The 19,958-nt window shown below is 46.9% G+C and overlaps 1 protein-coding gene across 1 annotated transcript; it reads left to right on the forward strand.

The window, feature by feature from the left end:
• Positions 1 to 9,669: 9,669 nt before the first annotated feature.
• LOC122367635 (small proline-rich protein 3-like) lies at positions 9,670 to 11,193 on the forward strand. The gene is made up of 3 exons (XM_043340941.1): positions 9,670 to 9,734; positions 10,042 to 10,174; positions 10,606 to 11,193. Exons 1-3 carry the CDS (start codon positions 9,726 to 9,728, stop codon positions 11,049 to 11,051), a joined length of 588 nt encoding a protein of 195 aa, XP_043196876.1. The 5' UTR covers positions 9,670 to 9,725; the 3' UTR covers positions 11,052 to 11,193.
• Positions 11,194 to 19,958: the final 8,765 nt, after the last annotated feature.

Genomic DNA, 19,958 nt, shown 5'->3' on the forward strand with positions numbered 1-19,958 from the left:
CTGTAACCCCCTACCGAGTGGAGGGCGCTCAACTGAGCGGCCGTATAGCCGAAAAACGGCACCCCCTGATGATAGTTGGGCACCCCGTAGTAGGGGATTAGAGGCACTCCGTTATAAGTGCTCACCAGTACTCCGTTATGAGTGCTCACAGGCACTCCATTGTAGGTAGTAACAGGCACTCCGTTGTAAGTCGTAACAGGCAGTTCGTTGTAAGAGGTAGCAGGCACTCCATTGTAAACGCTCGGATAAACCCCATTGTAAGAGTAATGGGATGCAGAAACTCCGTCGGCAGCACTGCCGGGTACTACGCTGTACGAGTGAGAATAAACATGCACTCGATTAGGTACAGAGCTGACAGACTCCCCGGTATAAGTAGCCTCCGACACTCCGTTATAATTAGCAGCAGACACTGCATCGTCGTAAGCGGTGACGGACACTCCGGAGTGTCCGGCAGCATGCACTCCGCGGTCGGAGTGCTCTGTGGCCTCCTGCACCCCTGCCAGCAGGGCTCTGGTGTGGACCTCGGCGGCCGCTCCCAGTGACCGGTGGACGCTGTAGGCGTCGTCTGAGAAACGGAGACGGGTGTCAGACTTTCAGCCAGATCTATATTTAGATTAACTTCAAATCATTCAAAATAATTCCTTTCAAATCATTCAAAATCATTCTCAGCTTAGACGTCAAATAAAGCTCAGAGTCGCTATAGAAAAAGTCGAAAATTGCATAATCAATTTTGCATGACTACCATTAAAGCAGTCGAACTTGAAGTGCACAATTAATCACAGAAGTTTCCAACGTGGATTATGTACGAAATAATGTAGCCCAGTAATTTATAAAGCTCCCAAGAGAGGTGGAAATGGAACAGAAATAACACAGCGAGACTGGAAGTACCAGTATTAACCTATTTTATGATTTGATAAATAGTTTGCCGAGAGACTATTTAGAGCTCACTTATACGCATTTTGTTCGCTGTTTATCTCTCCCTTCCCCCCCCCCCCACACACACTCCCTCCCCCAGTTCCGCTCACCCATGTGATAGCTGTCCGGCTCCAGGTCCTCCCTGTTCAGAGGTGCGGTGCTGGCCGGGTAGATATGACCCTCAGGTGACCTGAAGGTGACATCCTCTGCCACGGCCGCTACCGCCAGCAGCACCACTGACAACTGCGGGGTCCGGGAGGGGGAGAGTTCAGAATATCGGGGAAAACACTCGATCATAAAGCAGGAAAAGCACATAATGCAACGAAGATTGACCGAGGAAGATCGACGGGCAACTCTAACGGTAATAAAGAGGCGTATTCTAGCGCAGTTAAGCCAGCTTCTCTAGGAAAGTTACTTTGAGACAACTTAGGAGTTAGGAGTAAAGTCATAAATAAATGGCAAACCATGAACAGTTTGTATAGTAAAATCCTCAAATAATGTCAAATAAAACACGTAATTTTCAGGAAGGAAGACTTAAAAAGCTAAGAACATTGTGAAATGGGACAAAAATATCTCAGTAAGGATCTCGCTAACACTGAAACCGCAAAAAAAATGCAACCGAAACCTCAACTTCCTTCGCTTTCCCGGGTTATACCTAGCCGTATCACTTCTGCAAGTGCAATTAGCTCGAGCCTTCTTTAGCTATGATCGTAGAAAAAAAGCATGATTAGTTACTTACCGCCCTCATGATCGCTTCTGATCGATTTCACTGCAGGACTACCACTGCCGGGTTCGGTTCGATAACACGACTATATATCGACGAGCAGCCAATGTGAGGTCAAAAGCCCGGCACGCACTAAACTTGTCGGCACCGGCTTATATAAAAACATGCCTAGGTGGCAGCGCCAACAATATCACGGGCCGTCGTAAGGGATGCTACCAAAAAACTGGCTACTGAGGTCATGAAAATAGAAGGCATGATTTTTATTATTCACATAGCACGCGACGTATTAAATAGCAATAACAATATCACCCTTTATTGTGGAATGCAGATGTAGAGAACATCCCAAAACATTTCAAAATCCATCTACTTTTTAGATCATCACTGTATCAGAGAGCAGCAATTTATTTCGAATGGCACTAATTTTACCCATCCAGCCAAACTTTTACATCATACAACGGACGCGTCCGCACGCAAATACAGAAACCACATCAAGCACGCAAGGTGTACAAATCGAAAATCATGCAACTCGCAGAAATGTGTTGATCACACAAATGAAAAACAAATACATCAACAATTTTAAGTCAACATACAAAAACAAAAAAACGTAGCAAACTTCCTAAAAACCATGCAATGGGAGGATTTAAAAGATTCGAAACAAACTTCACCAAAATATTTGCACGAGAGTGCAAATCTAAACTAGTTACAACTATTTTAGCCTCAAACTAGCGTCGACCGGTCCTGTGACCTTGTTGAGGTCAGCACACAGACAGGTCACTGACTGGACAGGATCGGGGTACGACGATGACCACTCCCAACGGCAGCGACGGACTGTAAAAACTGGAACCGACCGACCCGGCGGACAAGTCCCCGCAGAGTTAACTGAGCCGAAAACACTGATGGCGTCGCGGAAAGAATTGTCATTGGTCTAAGTGTAGGTAGATGCTACCAGAAGCCTGCTGGCATTATCATATCAGCAAATGATAATGCTCATGATTATCATATGCTGTCATAGACGCAACGCCTGAGAACTCTCCTCTGTCTCAATAAGTTACTTTTATAAATTTACGTAAATAGTGATCAGCTGTGCGCCAAAATTACCTAATGCATAGACAAGATATATAATGGAGCATTATGTCCTAACCCCGATCAAAGCTGAGCTTCACATTGTCGCCGCTGCAGAATCATTGCATGATCTCTCTGTGTGTTTTAGCAAGTGGGAAGAAATACAAAAAGGGCTTGGTGACGGTCGCTGTCCGTCGCGTAACAAATCTGTGAGCGGATAATAGGCATATAACAAAAAGATACCGAGAGTTTAATAACGACATGATAATTCAATACCGTGCCTCCGTTTCATCTCCGTGTCGGGATGCTTCCCCCACGTGCAATAAGCGCACAGCTCCGGGTGTCCCAGTTGATGATGACGTCACAGTGACGCAGGGGCGGATCCAGCATTTTGCCAAGGGAGGGGCTATTCCGAATCGGGGGCCCCCCATCGATGGGGGCCCTACCTACCCCCAAAAGTTTAAGCCTGGATTTCGTCCACTTTATTTTTGGGGGCCCCCTATCATGCTTTTTTTGCAAAAAAAAAGAAAATGAGAAAGTCGCCCGGGGGGCGCTATAGTCCCTATCGCCCCCCTGGATCCGCCCCTGCTAGGAGGCCTTGTATGTGAACTAGGAAGCCCTCTGTGATAGCTAGGAGGCCCTCTGTGCAGATGCGAGCGCAGGCCCTCAGTACAGACTTGGAGACCCTTTGTGTGGATGCGAGTGGAGGCCCTCTGTGGAGATTAAGAGGTCCTGTGTTGGCGAAGAGGATATCTGTGCAGGCTTGGAGTCCCTCTGTGCAGGATAGGAGACCTTCTGTGTGAGTTAGGAGGCCCTCTGTGTTGGCTAGGAGGCCCTTTGTTCGGATGCGAGTGGAGGCCTCTGTGTAGGCTAAGAGATTTTGTGTTTGTTAGGACATCTGTGCAGGCTTGGAGGCCCTCTATGCAGGTTAGGAGGCCCTGTAAAAGTGGTCATCTCTGTGAGTATAAGAGACCTCCAAGTTATGAAAAGCTTTACCAATCTTCTAACAAAGAAGTCTTCTCAGCTAGTCTTCTAAGAAATAACTAAGTGGGTAGGTTAAAAAAAAAAAAACTCATCGGATTTCGGCCACTTTATTTTCAGGAGGCCCCCTTTTCAGCTTTTTAACTTTTTATTTTATTTTTGAAAAAAATCGGCCAAGGGGGGGGGCCATGGCCCCCATGGCCCCCCCCTTGTATCCGCGCCTGCAGTGACGCCAATGTGACGTCACAGAGGTCATTCTCCTGCCCCGTGCCTCTCAAAGGGCAACGACCGCCAGTGTTCCCCGAAAACAGACCGGAGTGCTCTAGATTTCAGGTGTCAAAGCGACGGGGCACACCGATTCCAAGTATTGACAAATATTTGAAGGCTCCGCATTTTCTGTGCATTGATGGCCGATGCCAAAGGCAAAACGATGCTTTCATTTATAACCAGGCGAGACATGAGCCTTTAATCTGGTAGCATTGATGCGTATTTAAAGTCGTGAAAAATCATTAATTCGTTGAATATGCGCTAGCCTATGAGCACGGACGCTATTTGTTTACGCATCTATATTTTACAACGTGCGCAATTACGCTCTGAATTTAAGCGCACCCGGCAAAGTTCGCACAGCGTCATCAAAGTACACATGACCCCAGCACCGTTATGTTTCACACATGCCACCGACAGACGCCCCCTCCCCCCCCCCCCCCCCCCCTCCTCACGACGAGCCGTCAAGACCAGGACGTCCCGTCGCAAAAGGTCACCCTGTCATCACTCCACTCCCCTTAAAAGCACCCCATCTCCTCACCAAACCTCACTCTTCTCCAGCCAGCCGGCCATACCACCGCCTCACCATGGCTCTCTCCACAGCTCTCCGAGTTCTCACCCTCTCACTCCTTCTCACCGGGGTGCTCTCAAGCAGCTGCTTCTCACCTACCAAGAACAAGGTGTTCGCTCACGGCTCTCTGTGGCTGGAGAAGGGCACGCTGTGTCACGTCTCCCGCTGTTTTTACGGGGTTATCCGCTCTCGGGTCCACCAGCCCGATGTGCCCTGGACCGGGCCAGGCTGTGAGAGGTTCGTCTGCTCCAAGCGTGTCGCGGCTCCGCTGTCCGCCGTTCGTGGCGCCGCCCAACTGTATCACTGTTGTGGAGCAGCCGAACGGAGAGTACCCGCACTGCTGCCCCAAGCCCCAGTGTTTCTAGGGAAACTTTTCAAGACACCCTGGAAAGTTTTCGCTGTGGACGAGAATTCGAACTATCCTCTGGTTCATTCTTTTTGGAAACATTCCCTTGAAGACGCCATCAGTCACAGCGGCCAAAGTGTTTCTAGGGGTTCAGTCCCTAGAAAATTGTCTCTTGAAGAAGTTTAACAACGGACCAAGGGCGAATTACCATCCACAGCGAACCAAGAGCTTCTACGGCAAACGATGAACGACAGCGGCAACTCATCAGAAGGCATCCGCGCTGTATTTCATTTTTTCACAGATATTTGTTTCTTGTTGTTGTTACTAAGTTGTTATAGCGAGCACTGGCGCATATTGACCGAATGTTTTCCCGTGTGCATTTGTCTGGAATACACTACAAGGCTTAGTTGACGTTCTCTTTCGTCTGCATCGAGACACCCCTTCAGCAACTGTTACATACCTGAGTTAAACTAACCAATGCAATCTGAAATTAACCTAACCTGCAATCTGAACATGTTTCCCCACTCCCCGTCGAGCCTAGTCTACGCGTTGACGCCCAGGCTTCCGATGCGGAGCGGCATCACAGCGGCACAAGAGTTCAATCATGGAGGTCAGCTCATACCTAAAGGATAGTCACCATCGCCCGGTTGACGAGAGTCTCAACAACTGTATCGACGTGGGCTAAATGTGGGAGCTACTGTAAGCTGTACCAAGTCTGACAGAAAAGATCTAAGCCAAGCTCGATTCCAATGTCGTCGTCGGAACGGATGACGCGATAATATGTAATATGGTTTTGTTTTATTTGGGGGGGGGGGGGGATCAGGCTGTTTCGGTCTAACAAGACCATTTTGGAGCCGAAAGGACGATAGAAATTAGGGGGAGACATTGGTCTGAGTGGGCACCCTGGTGCTCCACCGTGGGCGAGCCCATCATGTCGACAGGCCGGCCACCCAATCCCTGACGGTCACCGCAGCCGGCTACGGGCCGGCTCGGGATGGAGCTACCCGTGTGGGATAAAGGTGTCCGGCCAGCCCGGAACAGAGGGCTGAGGCGTGGAGGAGAAGAATTGGACCATCATGAGGGTGGAAATGACGGAACGGCGGAATACAGTCCGGTGAAATGCAGTTTCAGTGAAATGTATGACTGCATAAATTATTTCTATGTAAATGTTTCAACATCGATCAGCCGGTCCAGATTTTGTGACTTTTAGCGCCACCTGGCGTAGCGACTACGGCGACACCTATGACAGGACCTTACGACAAAGGGATGTAAGCTTATTAGAGCGTTTCCTAACACTTTTATCACTGCATGCGTGCTACTGCTGCGTGATCGGCAATTTCGGGTAAGAGGCTAAAAGCTGATGAAAACTGAAAACAGAAGAAACCTTCAAACAAAACTGGCACAAAAATAAGCAGCCTACCGTCAAGATGAGGACTCCTCTGACATCATCCAAGTCGTTTGGAGACTGTTTCTGCTCACGTTCCTGACTCCTGAGTTGCTCTTCTACCTCCCTTTCCTTCGAGCCAGCCCTTCTGCTATACATTTAAGTGAGAAACGCTGGGTTTAAATTTTACGCACAACAGAAAGCGAGTCAAAGCAGGCAATACAGAATTTGCTAACAAAGTTTGTCATAAAGATATAAAATAAAAATAGTAGTAGTACCTACTGTTGTTATTTAGACAGGCAATAATTTACAACTTTTCACGGTAAGGTAAGTACTTGAAATGATAACTGGCTTTGTTACGTAATTGCTTACGTAGGATTTGATTTGACAACATTTTTTAGATTCGTTATAAGTATGAAACCAATTAGCAACATCATAATTTTATAGAATAAATATATAATTATCAAATACATTTTTAATGTTTAAAATGTAAAAAGCAGTGACAGTAAAATGAAACAGAATTGGAACATGGTATCAAAATAAACTGGACCACGGTATTGCTAGCGCTCACATGAAAACGTTTAATTATCGAGCCCTAAAACATTGCCAATTCAGTCCAGTGGTTCATCCCAAATCGTAGCAAACTATGCAAAATCAGTGAAGCCGTCTCTCACTTAATACGCACCTACAACTACTGCCTCCCCAGAGATCAATTCAGATGGGGCCTGGCATCGTCCGACGAGGTATCTTCCAATCACGATCCCACGCTCGGTTTTAAACGCCGTCCAGTTTTTGCCGCCCCCTGTTACCGGGCTGGGCGTTCACGGGGAGACTCCTGGGGTAGAGGGAGTGGAGGGGTGGGGAGGGGAGCAGCTGGGGTCGGCTCAAGGTCACTGTCAGGGGCACTGTCCGGTCACGCCTGCTATTTCGGGCATGGGCGGCACCCTTTGACTGTGCGGCGTGTGATGGACAGGAGCAAAACGGAAGATTTATGGTGCTTGAAAAGTTTCTATTAAGATATATTTCAATCGTAGCTTCTTAAAAATGCAATTATATAATGTGATCAATATCATGTGTGCAGCTTGAAATTATTGAAAAGAATTACCTAAGGAAGATACGTAGGAAGAGAAGGAACTGATGAGAGAGAGAGAGAGAGAGAGAGAGAGAGAGAGAGAGAGAGAGAGAGAGAGAGAGAGAGAGAGAGAGAGAGAGGAGAGAGAGAGAGTGAGAGAGAGAGAGAGACAGAGAGAGAGAGAGAGAGAGAGAGAGAGGAGAGAGAGAGAGAGAGAGAGAGAGGGAGGGAGGGAGAGGAAGAGGTAGAAGGATATTTCTTTCGGTCGAAAAACTATTGTGGAAATTAGATTGTCAGAAATTGAGAGAAGCAAACTTAATATAAGTATTTTCGGTGTAGTTTAGCCATGCACAATTGTAGCTTGATTTTATTTACTGTAGGTATAGTATGGTTCTCAGGCTGATACGTATAGGTCATTGGTGAATGGTGTAACTTTGTAGGCATGCTTGGAGACCTCATGTGCCACACACCAACGTAAAACAGATTCGCATAGTCATTGTGAGGCCCAAATGGTGCCTGGAGGCCCTCCAGGCGGTCTAAAAGGTTTCTACATTTCAGCGAGAAAGGGTCTGTACAGAAATTAATATTGAGTTGCACATATTTACAGGAATATAGACTTAGAGAAGCATCTTCATCTGCATGATAATTTCCCTTTAAAAGAGGCTATTACCCGCGCATTGCTGGGGAGAGGGGGATTGTTTGCACCCCCCCCCCCCCCCCCCTGTGGTTTTTCGCGAATATCTCAAACACGGTGGCGTGGAGCGCCACCGTTTTTGGCACGCCTTATCATACATCAATTGTACACACGTTGTGAAACTTCCAGAGGAAGGTCATTCAAGGTAAGGTCACCAGGTCTTCAAATGAACTCACCTCATAAAAAGTTTCAATGTCTGCCATAGCTACACCGAATGACCGATCGCTTGGAACCTTTCAGCGATTGCTAAGAGCAATAGCATGTACAAAATGTACATCTCATAATTTTGATATCTATGTCCTAAGGTCAGGTCAATTTTGCGATCTCCCCATTACCAAGGGGTTAAGGGGAGAAAACTGAAATGCGCCGCTTTTGGAAGAAAGCCATTATAAACACTGCCAAACACCGTAGTACAAGTAACTTAGACACACTCAACATAGAAATGGTGTCCGTGACCCCTGTTTATGCCCCTGAGGTCATCTTAGGTCACGGATGGTATCTAACAGTTTTTCGCAGATAACTTTTTGTAGATGCATGCTAGAGCGATGAAAACTCCTTAGATGTGTTGAGCTCGACGATACGGATCGACTGATACGCATCATGACCATTTTCGGTCAGGTCATGACCTTGGCCTGAGGTCAAATTTTTAAGTTGACCTTTCAAGGTTAAGTTATAGTTCATTCGATGCGTCTTGACGGGAGGAACACCATGCCGGTAAAAGTAAGCTCGTGTAAGGCTTGGGTCAAAAGTTGCTGCATAAAAAAAAACTCAGAAAAACGGCTATTTTGGCAGTGTTTGCCCCTGCAGGCAAAACCGTTGAAGTTAGGTCAAATCTGAGAGAATTATTCAGAATGGGCGTTAATAGGGTTATCGAATGCGCTTTTCCGCGGCGCTGTAGCTCTATTGGTTCCCGAGTTACGCGTTGACTTATTAAAAATTATCAACATTCGACCTGATAATGGGCGAAATTTTGCCTTCAATGATCTCTGGTGGCCTCACCTTTGACCTGACCAAAAAAGGGACTGAAGTGATTTCGTCTATATTTTTGGCGCTCTTTTGAACGCCGCCTTCTGCATATCGCTACGTGGCCCAGGAGCCGAGTTAAGAGGGGGTGTTCAATCCCCCCTCCCCCAGCAGGGCGTGGAAATCCAGGACCCCCAGTGGGGCGCGGGATAATATAAAGAGGCTCTCGCGATCTGTAAAACTATCCGTGATGATTTTATATGGGTTTCAGAGTGGCATTAAATTTCCAGTTCAATCACAAAACAAGTTAATAAATTGACACCATTCACCAAAAGCATGGGGGCTTGCTTTGAGGGTAAAACTTTTATAGCAGCCTGTATTTTGCATCAAAGAAAACTAAATGCGAAGAACAGAATCATTTGCCCATATCTGCTCTCTAGAACTAGAAAAATTCGGATTTTCGAATATTCATTCAACTAAAAACCAGTTCCATCCTCTGGAGGAATGACTGACAGTTAAAACTCGCCTGCTGAAACGCGGGGCCGTCCGGCCGTTCATCCTTTGTGTCTGCCTCTTCCTGGCAACAGGCCGCCCCGGCGCGGGGTTTAGTTTTTGTCGGGGTCAGTCCTGGAATGGACGCACCTGACCGCTGGAGGGATGACCAGGGTATATAATGGGATCCCAACAGGAGATGGGCATCAGTTCGAGTCCTGCTCTGCTACGCTCTCTACACAGCTCATCTATTCATCATGAAAGTCGTAAGTTGGTTTGAGCTCGATGTTTAGGGTTCACCAGATTATTATGAAACCAATCATTTTTGAAAAATCTTACTACTTATGAAATTAACTATCAAATATTTTGTTTATTGGTAAAAGCGACCCCTGATGGTTGTAATTTAAATCAAATTGATCAACATGCAAATCTATTAGAAAAAATCATCGCTCAGATTTTTGCGGAATAACTTCCCCCTCTTGTCGTATCCAAGCACCCTGTCGCATGTAGTCCCTATGCCTCCCCATTGCCCCCTCGTGTCGCACTAACCCCTCCCCCATCTGGTCCCTGCAGCTGGCCGTTCTGCTGCTGGCGGGAGCCGCCTCTGCGGCCCACCACAGCAGCTCGGTGTCCCAGCGCGTGGGTACCGTGCCGGCCAGCACGGCACCCCTCACCTACACCGCCGTCGGACACACACCCGTCACACGTGAGTACAATTTGCTCACTTGCAGTTCATTGTAAAATCTGGTGAATCACAGATCATTCCAACCACAGATCGCCTTTTATTAGTGAAACGTTGATTGATTATATAGGAAATCAGCTTATTCAAAAGCAGCTATAATCGAATGTTGATGGAGACCAAAGTAACTGTACCTAAGATTGATTTTACGGAAATTTCACTGGCACCTGCCACTTTCTGTTCAGTGGCTGTGCATTTGTCGTTCGCTGAACAGTGTGGGTGAAATTTAACTAAGCTGAATAACTGATAAGTGTTATTTTTGTGTAGGAAAAGGCAGAATTGTTGGCCCAAAACAAGGCATTTAAATCACATAAGCTGATGATCCCCATTTTGACATCCCAACAAACTCCGCAAACAAATAAACACAAAATGACGTCATTGCTCCGGTATTTTCACAGACCCGGTTGTTGGTGTCTCCACTCACGGCGTGGTGCCGGCCACCGTCTACGGCGCCGGTCTGGTGAACCACGGAGTGCCCATCACCAACGGAGTGCCCGTCACCACCTACAACGGAGTGCCCGTCACCAACTACAACGGAGTGCCCGTCACCAACTACAACGGAGTGCCCGTCACCAACTACAACGGAGTGCCCCTGACGACTTATGATGCCGTTCCCGTGACCGGCTATCACGGAGTGCCCGTGACTGGCTATCACGGAGTCCCCGTGACGGGTTATCATGGAGTTTCCGTGAACGGTGTCCCCGTGAGCACCTACACCGCCGAGCCTGTTCACGTGGCTGGCGTCGCCGGCGTTCCCTACACCCACCCCGTGTACAGTGGCGTCCCGGTCACCGGTCTCCATGGCAACGTGCACAGCTCCTCCGTCAAGGTGGATGCCGAGTAATTTCGATGTTTGTTATTTGAGGCAAATATGTTCTGCTGACTTGAAGCAAACTAGCATTGTCTGGTGGCATTCAAACGCTTGTATTCGGCGTGTCTGGAAACGAGATATGGATCGAGACTGGAAAATACACTCATCAATTGAGGAAGGTGTTTGAACTGAATAAGAATATGCCAGAGGTGTACTAGTTGAGTGATTGTGATTGTTCGGTGCCAATGTCGGCTGAGTTGAGATGTTGCTCACCACATTTCTCATTTTCATTAAAAGAAAAAACACCACTGAAGGGGAACAATTTTCTAAATCCCATGTAGATTTAAGTTTCCAAAAAGAGATGAAATTAAAATTGAAGAGGAATCACAGCCTCCGCAGAGAAATAAAAACTAAGCTATTGCAATGCTTGCAGTGTAGCGGCAATTTTACATGCCATATTATATTAGCCGTTTTCACGACAGAATAGCGGGTGCCTAATAGATGCCTGTTTGGTCCTTTGATACCTCAGGAATTTTAGTAGTCTTCTTTGATGCCTGAGGAATTCTAGGAGTTCTTTGTAGTAGGTTTTCTACCTTTCGAATAAGTGGCCCGTTACTTTGCTGTTTTTCTACTAAATATTACATTAAAGGGACTATCCCACCTTCTAAAATGTTGTTAAAACCAGTTAAATTGTGCCCGACTTTATAGATTGGATGACCAGGAACACGGTTCTGGCATTTATTTTTCATTAAACATCTTAGGCTTCCCATATTCCAAACACAAACTTTCAAATATGTGACGTCACAGCCCAAAATTACCTCCTTCCCCAGGCCACATTACTGTCATAAAGCTGATTCTTTTTACTCTGTAGGCACCACAACAAAGTTCAGACCAAGTTTTAAGCGATTTTTCAACGAACAAACCCATTTAAACCAGAATGACTAAACGAGGTGACGTCACACTAACGGTCGCTCCATGTTGAAGATAGGGCCTTGTACAAGGCCCATTTTCAAATGAAGGGAACGAATTTCTTTAACACCAAGAGGCCGCGGGGGTTGCAACCTAGATAGATAGTGGTTTCTGAACCTCGCCGCAAGCTTGGCTATCTCAACTCAAACCCCATGTTAAAGGTGGGATAGTCCCTTTAATTTATTTTATCTAAGGGTTTACCACTCACGTAAACCTAAAGCGTAAGCACGTTTATGAAATAAGCATATCTATATAATGCCAGTACAATGACAAGGAAATATGCTGAGCTGCCAGCTGCGGGTGACCGAGCTCTCCCAATTCCACGCTGGCTTGGCTTTGGAGCCGCAGCAGACGGCGGAACTCAATGCCACTGCTAAGGCGGCGGCGGATTTGTTGCGCCCGGTCACCACCAGGGCGCGCGCAGCGTCGGGCCGGTGAAACAGAAGCCGGGTATCTATGTAGTTGCTAGGCTGATTTGATCCCTCATAGCCGAAAGGTGGGCTACTAGAACCGAAAATTGACTTGTTTGTAAATAAATAAGCGATTTGATGGCAAAAACCGCCTGGATTACAACTTCTAAAAATATTTTGAAGGCAAAAGAACTCAGTTGTAAGGATTCTAAGGCCTTAACCCTCGCCCTGGCAGGGGGGTCGATGCGACCCCCCTAAGGTTTTTCGAAGATAGCGTAAAAACGGCGGCGCGCAGCGCCGCCAAATTTGGCACAGCCTATGGGACAACCTTTTTACATATGACCTGAAAATTTCAGGTCCGAGTGACCTAAGGTCAGGTCACCAGGTCAGAAAAACCGGTACAAGGTCATGGTCAAATTTCAATTTTCTTTTTGCACCTGTCCAACTCACAGTTTTGGACTGAGTTCCTTCAAACTTTCAGGATGTGCTAAGTTCACCGAGTTGTATAACATATAGTTCGGGTTTTTTGAGGTCACTGACCTCAGGTCAGTTAGAGGTCATTACGTCGTAATGTTAAGCCTATGGGAAAATACTAAATTCGGAAAATACTGGAGATATCCAATTCATTCCATCACTTTTGTGCTTTGAAACCACAGTACTAAACAGCAGGTCACTTGGTGCTTCTTTGTTTGGTGTACTTATCCATGGGTCAGGTCAAATGAGGTCAACTGAGGTCAAATGACGTTTTTGCCAATAACTTGGCACACAATGACGCTAGAGCTTAAAAATGGTATCATTGTGTTCCTGGTGATCAGCCGAATCGAATGATATGCGATATCATGCAATTTGGTTAACTTGAACTTAACTTATAAATTTAAGTTTACTTAAAATTTAAGAAAAACTTTAAGTACACTTAAGCAAGCTAAAAAGTATATCATTCGACACGCCTTGACGTGATGAGTTCACTGGTGCTTTTCTTTTTGCTCTATCTTAATTAGATCAAAAGTTATAAGCGAAAAACTTTTGACCTGTTTTTAGCGAAATTTTTACATTTATACCCCCCAAAACCCCCCTAAATATTGACCTAGAACAACCAAATTTGCACAGGGGCGAGAACTCCAAGGGGCCCACCTACCTACCAAATTTGGTGTTTCTAGGTGCCATAGGAGCCAATCGCGAGGGGGGTCGCATCGACCCCCCCCCTGCCAGGCCGTGTTATGAAAAATGCCCTGCCAGGGCGAGGGTTAAAGGGTTGGTACTTTCCAGGTATCAAATAGGTTCCACCGCGAAAGTTCCGTCGTGAAAACGGCCATTAGGGATTTTAGTAAAACATGCACCAACAAACCTAAACCACAAACTGTTCCAACTTTAAGAACTTATTACCTGAATATTGAATAGAAAATGGAATCGGAGAAAAAAATTGCTTGAATTGACAAAAATGCATGATATCTAAGACGTTAACAATAAAAGGATCCGGATTGATCTGACAATTAATTCAAATTGCACCAAAAAAATCGTAATGCATACCATAGTCAGCAGATTGAAATTAAAAATACCGATTTAAAAATGTTTTCCAGCACCGTAGACAGTGTTTCCAATTGCTTCACGTGCAGAGAGAGAAAATTATCTGAGATGTCGTGTAATTGATTTGTTAAACGTCTACATAGACGATAAACAAGCTGTTAAACGTCTGTAAATAGTACACATTTCGTCTAGTCTGAAATGTATCGTTTTTTCACATAAAATGTATTTTTTACCTTTAAGCGCCTGAAAGATACCGGCGGTACGGGATAAAACTATTACCCGCTCGTAGATAGAAAAAAAAATCTTTTATACGTCTCGCCTATCGGCTCCACGTTTAAAAGATTTGTTCTACCTACTCGCGGTATAATATACATATATTATCCCGCACCGAAGACAGTGTTTACAATTGCTTCACGTGCAAAGAGAGAAAATTAAGAGATGCCGTTTGACTGATTTGTTAAACGTCTAGTGACGATTAACAAATTGTTAAACGTCTAGTAGACATTTCTTCCATTTGACTGTCTCGTTATTTTCACCAGTATGCGCATGGGAAACGCAATGAAACATCGTTTTCTTTTTCTTTTTTATTTGTATTTGCGACTTCAGCTTCAATGAACCTGTCAATTCCAGACCGAGCACATTGTCTGGACCGTTTTTTCAAAGCTTTATCTGTCGGCTTCTCTTTGTCTCTGGCTCCGCTGAAATGTGTCGTATTTTTAAATAAAATGTATTTTTTTACCTTTAAGCGCTCGAAAGGAATCAGCGGTACGGGATAAAATTATTAAACCGCTCGTAGGTAGAAAAATCATTTAAACGTCTCGCCTATCGGCTCGACGTTTAAAAGATTTGTTCTACCTACTCGCGGTACAATATATATTCTTTTTACAAAGGTTTTGGAACGGGAAGGTACCTCCACGCTGGGTCGTCCAGCCGAAAAGGGCTCCCGTTAAAATGGCTCCCTCGACCTTTAAGCGAGGCTAAAAAGTCGAGGGAAAAGCTTTGGAGGCCTTTTTAGGCTGCTGAGTATACACAGATCAGATCAACGGATGGCCGCTAATGGGAAGCTTCAGCCAAATTGACTTTTTTCTGTGCCCTATGTGATAGCTAAAAGCGGTCAAAACTCGCCACAAAAGTTAAAAAAAAAATAATTGACCCAGCCGGTCGCCTCAGGACGATTGCAGACCACTTTTAGCCATCTCATGTGAGCCCCTGAAATTCATATGGAGGAGCTTTCCTTGGCTTTCCTTCCCTTTCCCCCGTGTGTGCACTATAGGCGGCGGAACGGGGGGGACCGGGGCATCGTGCCCCCACCCCTTGATTTTGGCATTTTAACATTAGCCCTATGGACGTTGCATGGAAAGAATGGGACCAAAAGTCGGCAGTGCCCCCACCCCCTTACTTGAAGGTGTGCACCTTTCTTCAGATAATTAAGCACCAAAATAAAAACAGCAAAATGTCACCAGTTTCCAGAGTCGTTACGAGATGAGATAACTTAAAATGCCAGCAATCTTCAAGGGTAGGATGGAGATGAGTTCATTTTAATATGATTGAATTTCTTTAAAATTCAAAGAAATCAAAGGCTGTACTGTATGCCTGGCCTATTCAAATACATTAGCCGGAGGGGTGTGGTAATAACTGGTGTAAGCAAATTGACCACGGTCAAAAGTGCATTACCAGTTTGCACTTAAGCCAACATTTTGGGATGATCTCGTTCCGCTAAGAGCTTCGGTTCAGAACATAAATTTATCGTTGGCATACAGTAAAATACATACCAAACTCGGCCGGTGATAAATTTTCAAGACCTTCTTGAAAATTTATTTACACCGGCCTCGTTCAGTATTATATATTACTACATAGAGATTATTGGTTACCGGCTCTTTGAAACAACAAAGTACCAGCCCCCCCCCCCCCCGCCCAATACAGCAGCATGCACTACGGAGACGGAGTCACCGTTGCCTTCAATCAGTCTTTAAATTAAGCACCCACTGAAGTGGCATGCTTCAGTGCACTGAATTGAAGCAAATCATTGTCGGCAAAATAACACTGGGCGATTGAACATGCACGACAAAAAATTTCAACCACCACACAATAACTAAAAAGCTAGGCTTTTATCGGTACGTTACCATCATGTTGTCGGTCCATGCCCCGTTCGCTGATCCGTTCCATGATTCGCCGTGACACCGGCCGGCCACCGGGGGCGGGAGGATGGCCTTGACCTCAGAGCTTAGATCTTTTCAGTTTTCATGCTGATGTTTTCTTCAATCACATCAGTCATGTCCAACAACACGACACAAACGCACGGTTAGATCACTGGCAACACAACATTGGCATCACTATACCTCAACACTCACCACACTTCTGATCACAACCAAAGAAAACAAACAAAAATGGCCACCTCATAATGCGTTGCAAGTAGGACACGCATTGTGGGTAATGGATGTCAACCGATCGCTGATTGGTTCATTTGACAACACACGCGCTAGGAGGTGCCAGACGGCGCCTGAGGCGGTGGAGGGGGGGCGGGGGGGGGGATGTCTGGGCCGAGCGCTGGAGCGCCCAGCACGTGACGGAGGCGAGGACACATGCACTCAAAACGCATGTGGAGGCGTGGATCATGATCAGGTGAGGCAACAGTGGCGTATCCAGGATCTTGAAAAGGGGGAGGCCAAACCTGCTCAAGGGGCCCCATCCTTACCTTAGGGGCCCCAATAGTAGCGTACTTAACCCACGCCCAGGTGCGGTTCTTTGCCACTTTCGCCCTGTGAGGAGTCTTTTTAAGCACACTCGGCAATCTTAAAAAAGAAAAAAAATGTGAAAAAGCCATTGATATCGATAGCTCTGTAGTAAAAAAATTATTTCAGCAGTAGGTATAGCGTTTTTTTTTTTTTTTTTGCTTTGTTCGTCGCTAGGGTCACTAAAGATTATCAAAAAAAAAAAAATACGATTGCAACATTTTTCAAAGGGCAGATGTAAATTTCTTAGTGTCTTGCGCTGGTTGAGGGCTGATGCCCTTAACTTTAGAAGGACCCGACTCGGGTTGAGCTCTGATCTAGACTCTGATGGCTCTATGTCGCCCACATTGGCCTCACTTCGACCTCTGAAGGCTCATTCAGGCCTCTGCAACAGAGTGAACCACGCTGGCCACCGGGCTTTGAGTCAGTCTCTATGTACTGACCCAATGCCGCTCTCGAACCCACGCTGGTCTCTAGAAGCCCATGATGCCCCCTGAGGGTCCCACGCCGGCCTTTAAAGGCCACTCCTACCTCACGAGGCCCAAACATGCATAAGATCTGAAGAGTGGTTGTCGAGGCCCTCAAGGTGGCCTCTAATGGCCCGACGCCAGCCTATGAAGGCCCGCGCTGACTTCTGAGGGCCCAGCACCAGTCTCTGAAGTTTGAAGTCAGATGACAGATGGCCCCACGCTGGCCTCAGAGGGTTCACGCTGGTCACAGAAGGCCCCACACTGGCCTAAAAGGGCTCCACATTGTCTTCAGAGGGCCCCAAGCTGGTCTCGGTGGCCAACGGACCTCAATCTGACCTAAGAAGGCCCCATGTCGCTGGGCTTAAAAGACTCCACGCTAGACATAGACGGCCCCACGCTGGACATAGAGGGTCCCACACTGGCCTTAGAAGGCCCCACAATGGCCTTAGAGGGCCCCACGCTGGCCTTAGAGGGCTGAGCGCTGGCTCCTTAGTGCTCTACGCCAGCGTCAAAGGGCCCCACGCTCAAGTCTAAGCTTCTTTATGGCCGCAAAAGCGACCTCTGAGGGCCCCACGGTAGCCTCTGGGGGCTCGACCTTGGCCTCTGAGGGCCCTACGCTGGCCTATGATCAAATGCGAGGGGGCACGTGTCCGTTATAGGGTTAAGGGTCCCCTCGGGCCCGAGAGGCCCTGCGGTGCCATTTGGCGGCAGAGGGTCCGCGCTGGCCACGCTGGCCCCTTTGGTAATTACCCTTTGGTAATTAATACCATTGAATCCAAGTGTTCAGGGGCCGTTCAGGTAATCAGGTGCCTCTCAGGTGACCAGAGGTCTTTCAATTGACCAGGGGCCCACCAGGTGACCAGGGGACCCTCTGACAAACAGAGGACGGTTATACCAGGGGCTCCACGGGTAACTAAGGGCCTTCATGTGACTGCAGGGGCCCTTCATATAACCAGGTACTCCCGGGTAAACATGGCCCCTCAGGTGACCAGGGTTTCTTTAGATCACTGGCCAGGGGCCACCCAGGGGATCAGGGGCCCCTCAGGTAGATAGGGACCCTTTAGATAACCAGGGGCTCCTCAGATAACCAGGGGCCCCTCATATACCAAGAGGCCCCTTTGGTAAACAGGGGCCTCTCAGATAATCAGGGGCTCTCAGGCAATCACGGGCCCCTTGGGTAGTCAGGGACCCCTCAGATAACCAGGGCCCCTCAGGTAACCAGGGGACCCCGTAGCCAGGGACCCCTAATGTAGCCAGGAGTCCTTAAGATAACCAGGGACCCCTCAGGTAACCAGGACCCCCTCAGGTAACCAGGACCCTCTCAGATAACCAGGGGCCCCTCAGACAACCATAGGCCCCTCAGATAACCAGGGGCCCCTCAGGTGACCAGGGGGACCCTCAGGGCCCCCGTGGACGCCCTTGGGTAAGTCACTGCACTCCAGTGACCCAAAGGGCCCACTTGCATGTTTGATGCCAAAGGGGGAGGCCATGGCCTCTTGGCCTCCCCCCTGGATACGCCACTGTGAGGCAAGGTGAGGTGACAGGGGTGTGATTGAGAGAGGTGTGGGACGGGACAAAGGTCATCGAACAGTTGTGACTTGTGACGGATTGGACGGATTGCTCTTCGTATATCCTCATCTATATTACGGGAGCGAATTAATTGTAAGGAAATTAACGTTTATAAATAGACGTCCATCTTTATTTGTCATGCTTTTTAGCCACCTCAGCAGTATGAGGCTGAGGTTGAGGTGACTAAAAAGGCGAGACTTGAATACCTATCTGACCTAAGCTAAGGCGATGTGGGCCTAAAATTATTATAACTTGTCCGGAAAAGCTCGTAATAGGTCATGTGTGCCAATGCATTTTAATGTATCACTTTGCTTTTATTCCAGATTCCAGCCGTGGCTTACATCCCTCCCCCATCCAGCTCCTCTCCGTATGCATCCTGTGTATTTGACAATAAATTGACAGGATACCGACATAGGTCAAAAAAGTACCTAACAAGTTACAAATTAGAATAGCGCTTTCTCCAGAGTTGAACGGACGAGCGAATTTTCTTCTCCCATTTCGCCATCTGTTGTGGATTAAAAGAAATGTTTTTGTTTAGCTACTTACAAATCACAGCCCCGGTTGATTCCGAAGCCGAAAGGCCGTCTCCGGACCTCTCACAGCTGGCGTGGATAGTGCTGCCACCTAGCTAACTCTGTTTCAATATTTACCGCCACGTGGCGCTAGTAGCGCGCTTATAGCGCTTGAGCCTCGAAAGAAGTTGCGAATAGGGTCGATCTGAGAGTTCAACAAGATTGGTCTTCTTTTCGGAAGACCGCTAATCATCATTCTGGATCAGCCCATTAGTATACTTGAATGTTTCCATACCTAAGAACTGGGAGTACGGGAGTACGGGGGTAAAATTAAAAAGGGTCATAGCGCTCTGGACTGAATGTTAAGTGACTCCCAACCCAATGGGATGGATAATAAGGATAGGATATCTCGCACCATTCCAGTCAAGGGTAAAATCGGTCCGCCTCCTTATTTCATCCCATGGCTCTCAAATGGTCTAATTAGGCTAAAAGAACCTATCCCAACAAAACGAACAAAGAGGACAAAATGCATACCTATGTTACAAACCATGAGAGACGAAAGTTATTCATCAAAAGCCAATGCACACCACTCAGTGAAGGAAGGAATCAATCTGTTTACGCGGATGTTTCTTTTCTGTGTCGCACCACTTGGGTGACAATAATACTGATGTGGTAAGAGCCTCATTGTTCGCTACGCAGATCCAACTAAACACGATATCGATCCGTTGCAGTGATGCTCAATAGCCCAATTAGC

Source organism: Amphibalanus amphitrite, unplaced genomic scaffold, assembly GCF_019059575.1.
Source record: "Amphibalanus amphitrite isolate SeventyFive unplaced genomic scaffold, NRLGWU_Aamphi_draft 000884F_arrow, whole genome shotgun sequence".
Lineage (NCBI taxonomy): Eukaryota > Metazoa > Arthropoda > Thecostraca > Balanomorpha > Balanidae > Amphibalanus > Amphibalanus amphitrite.

Coding starts and splice junctions, on each gene's coding strand:
- LOC122367635 (XM_043340941.1), top strand. Junction 10,175..10,605: donor CGGACACACACCCGTCACAC/GTGAGTACAATT, acceptor GTATTTTCACAG/ACCCGGTTGTTGGTGTCTCC.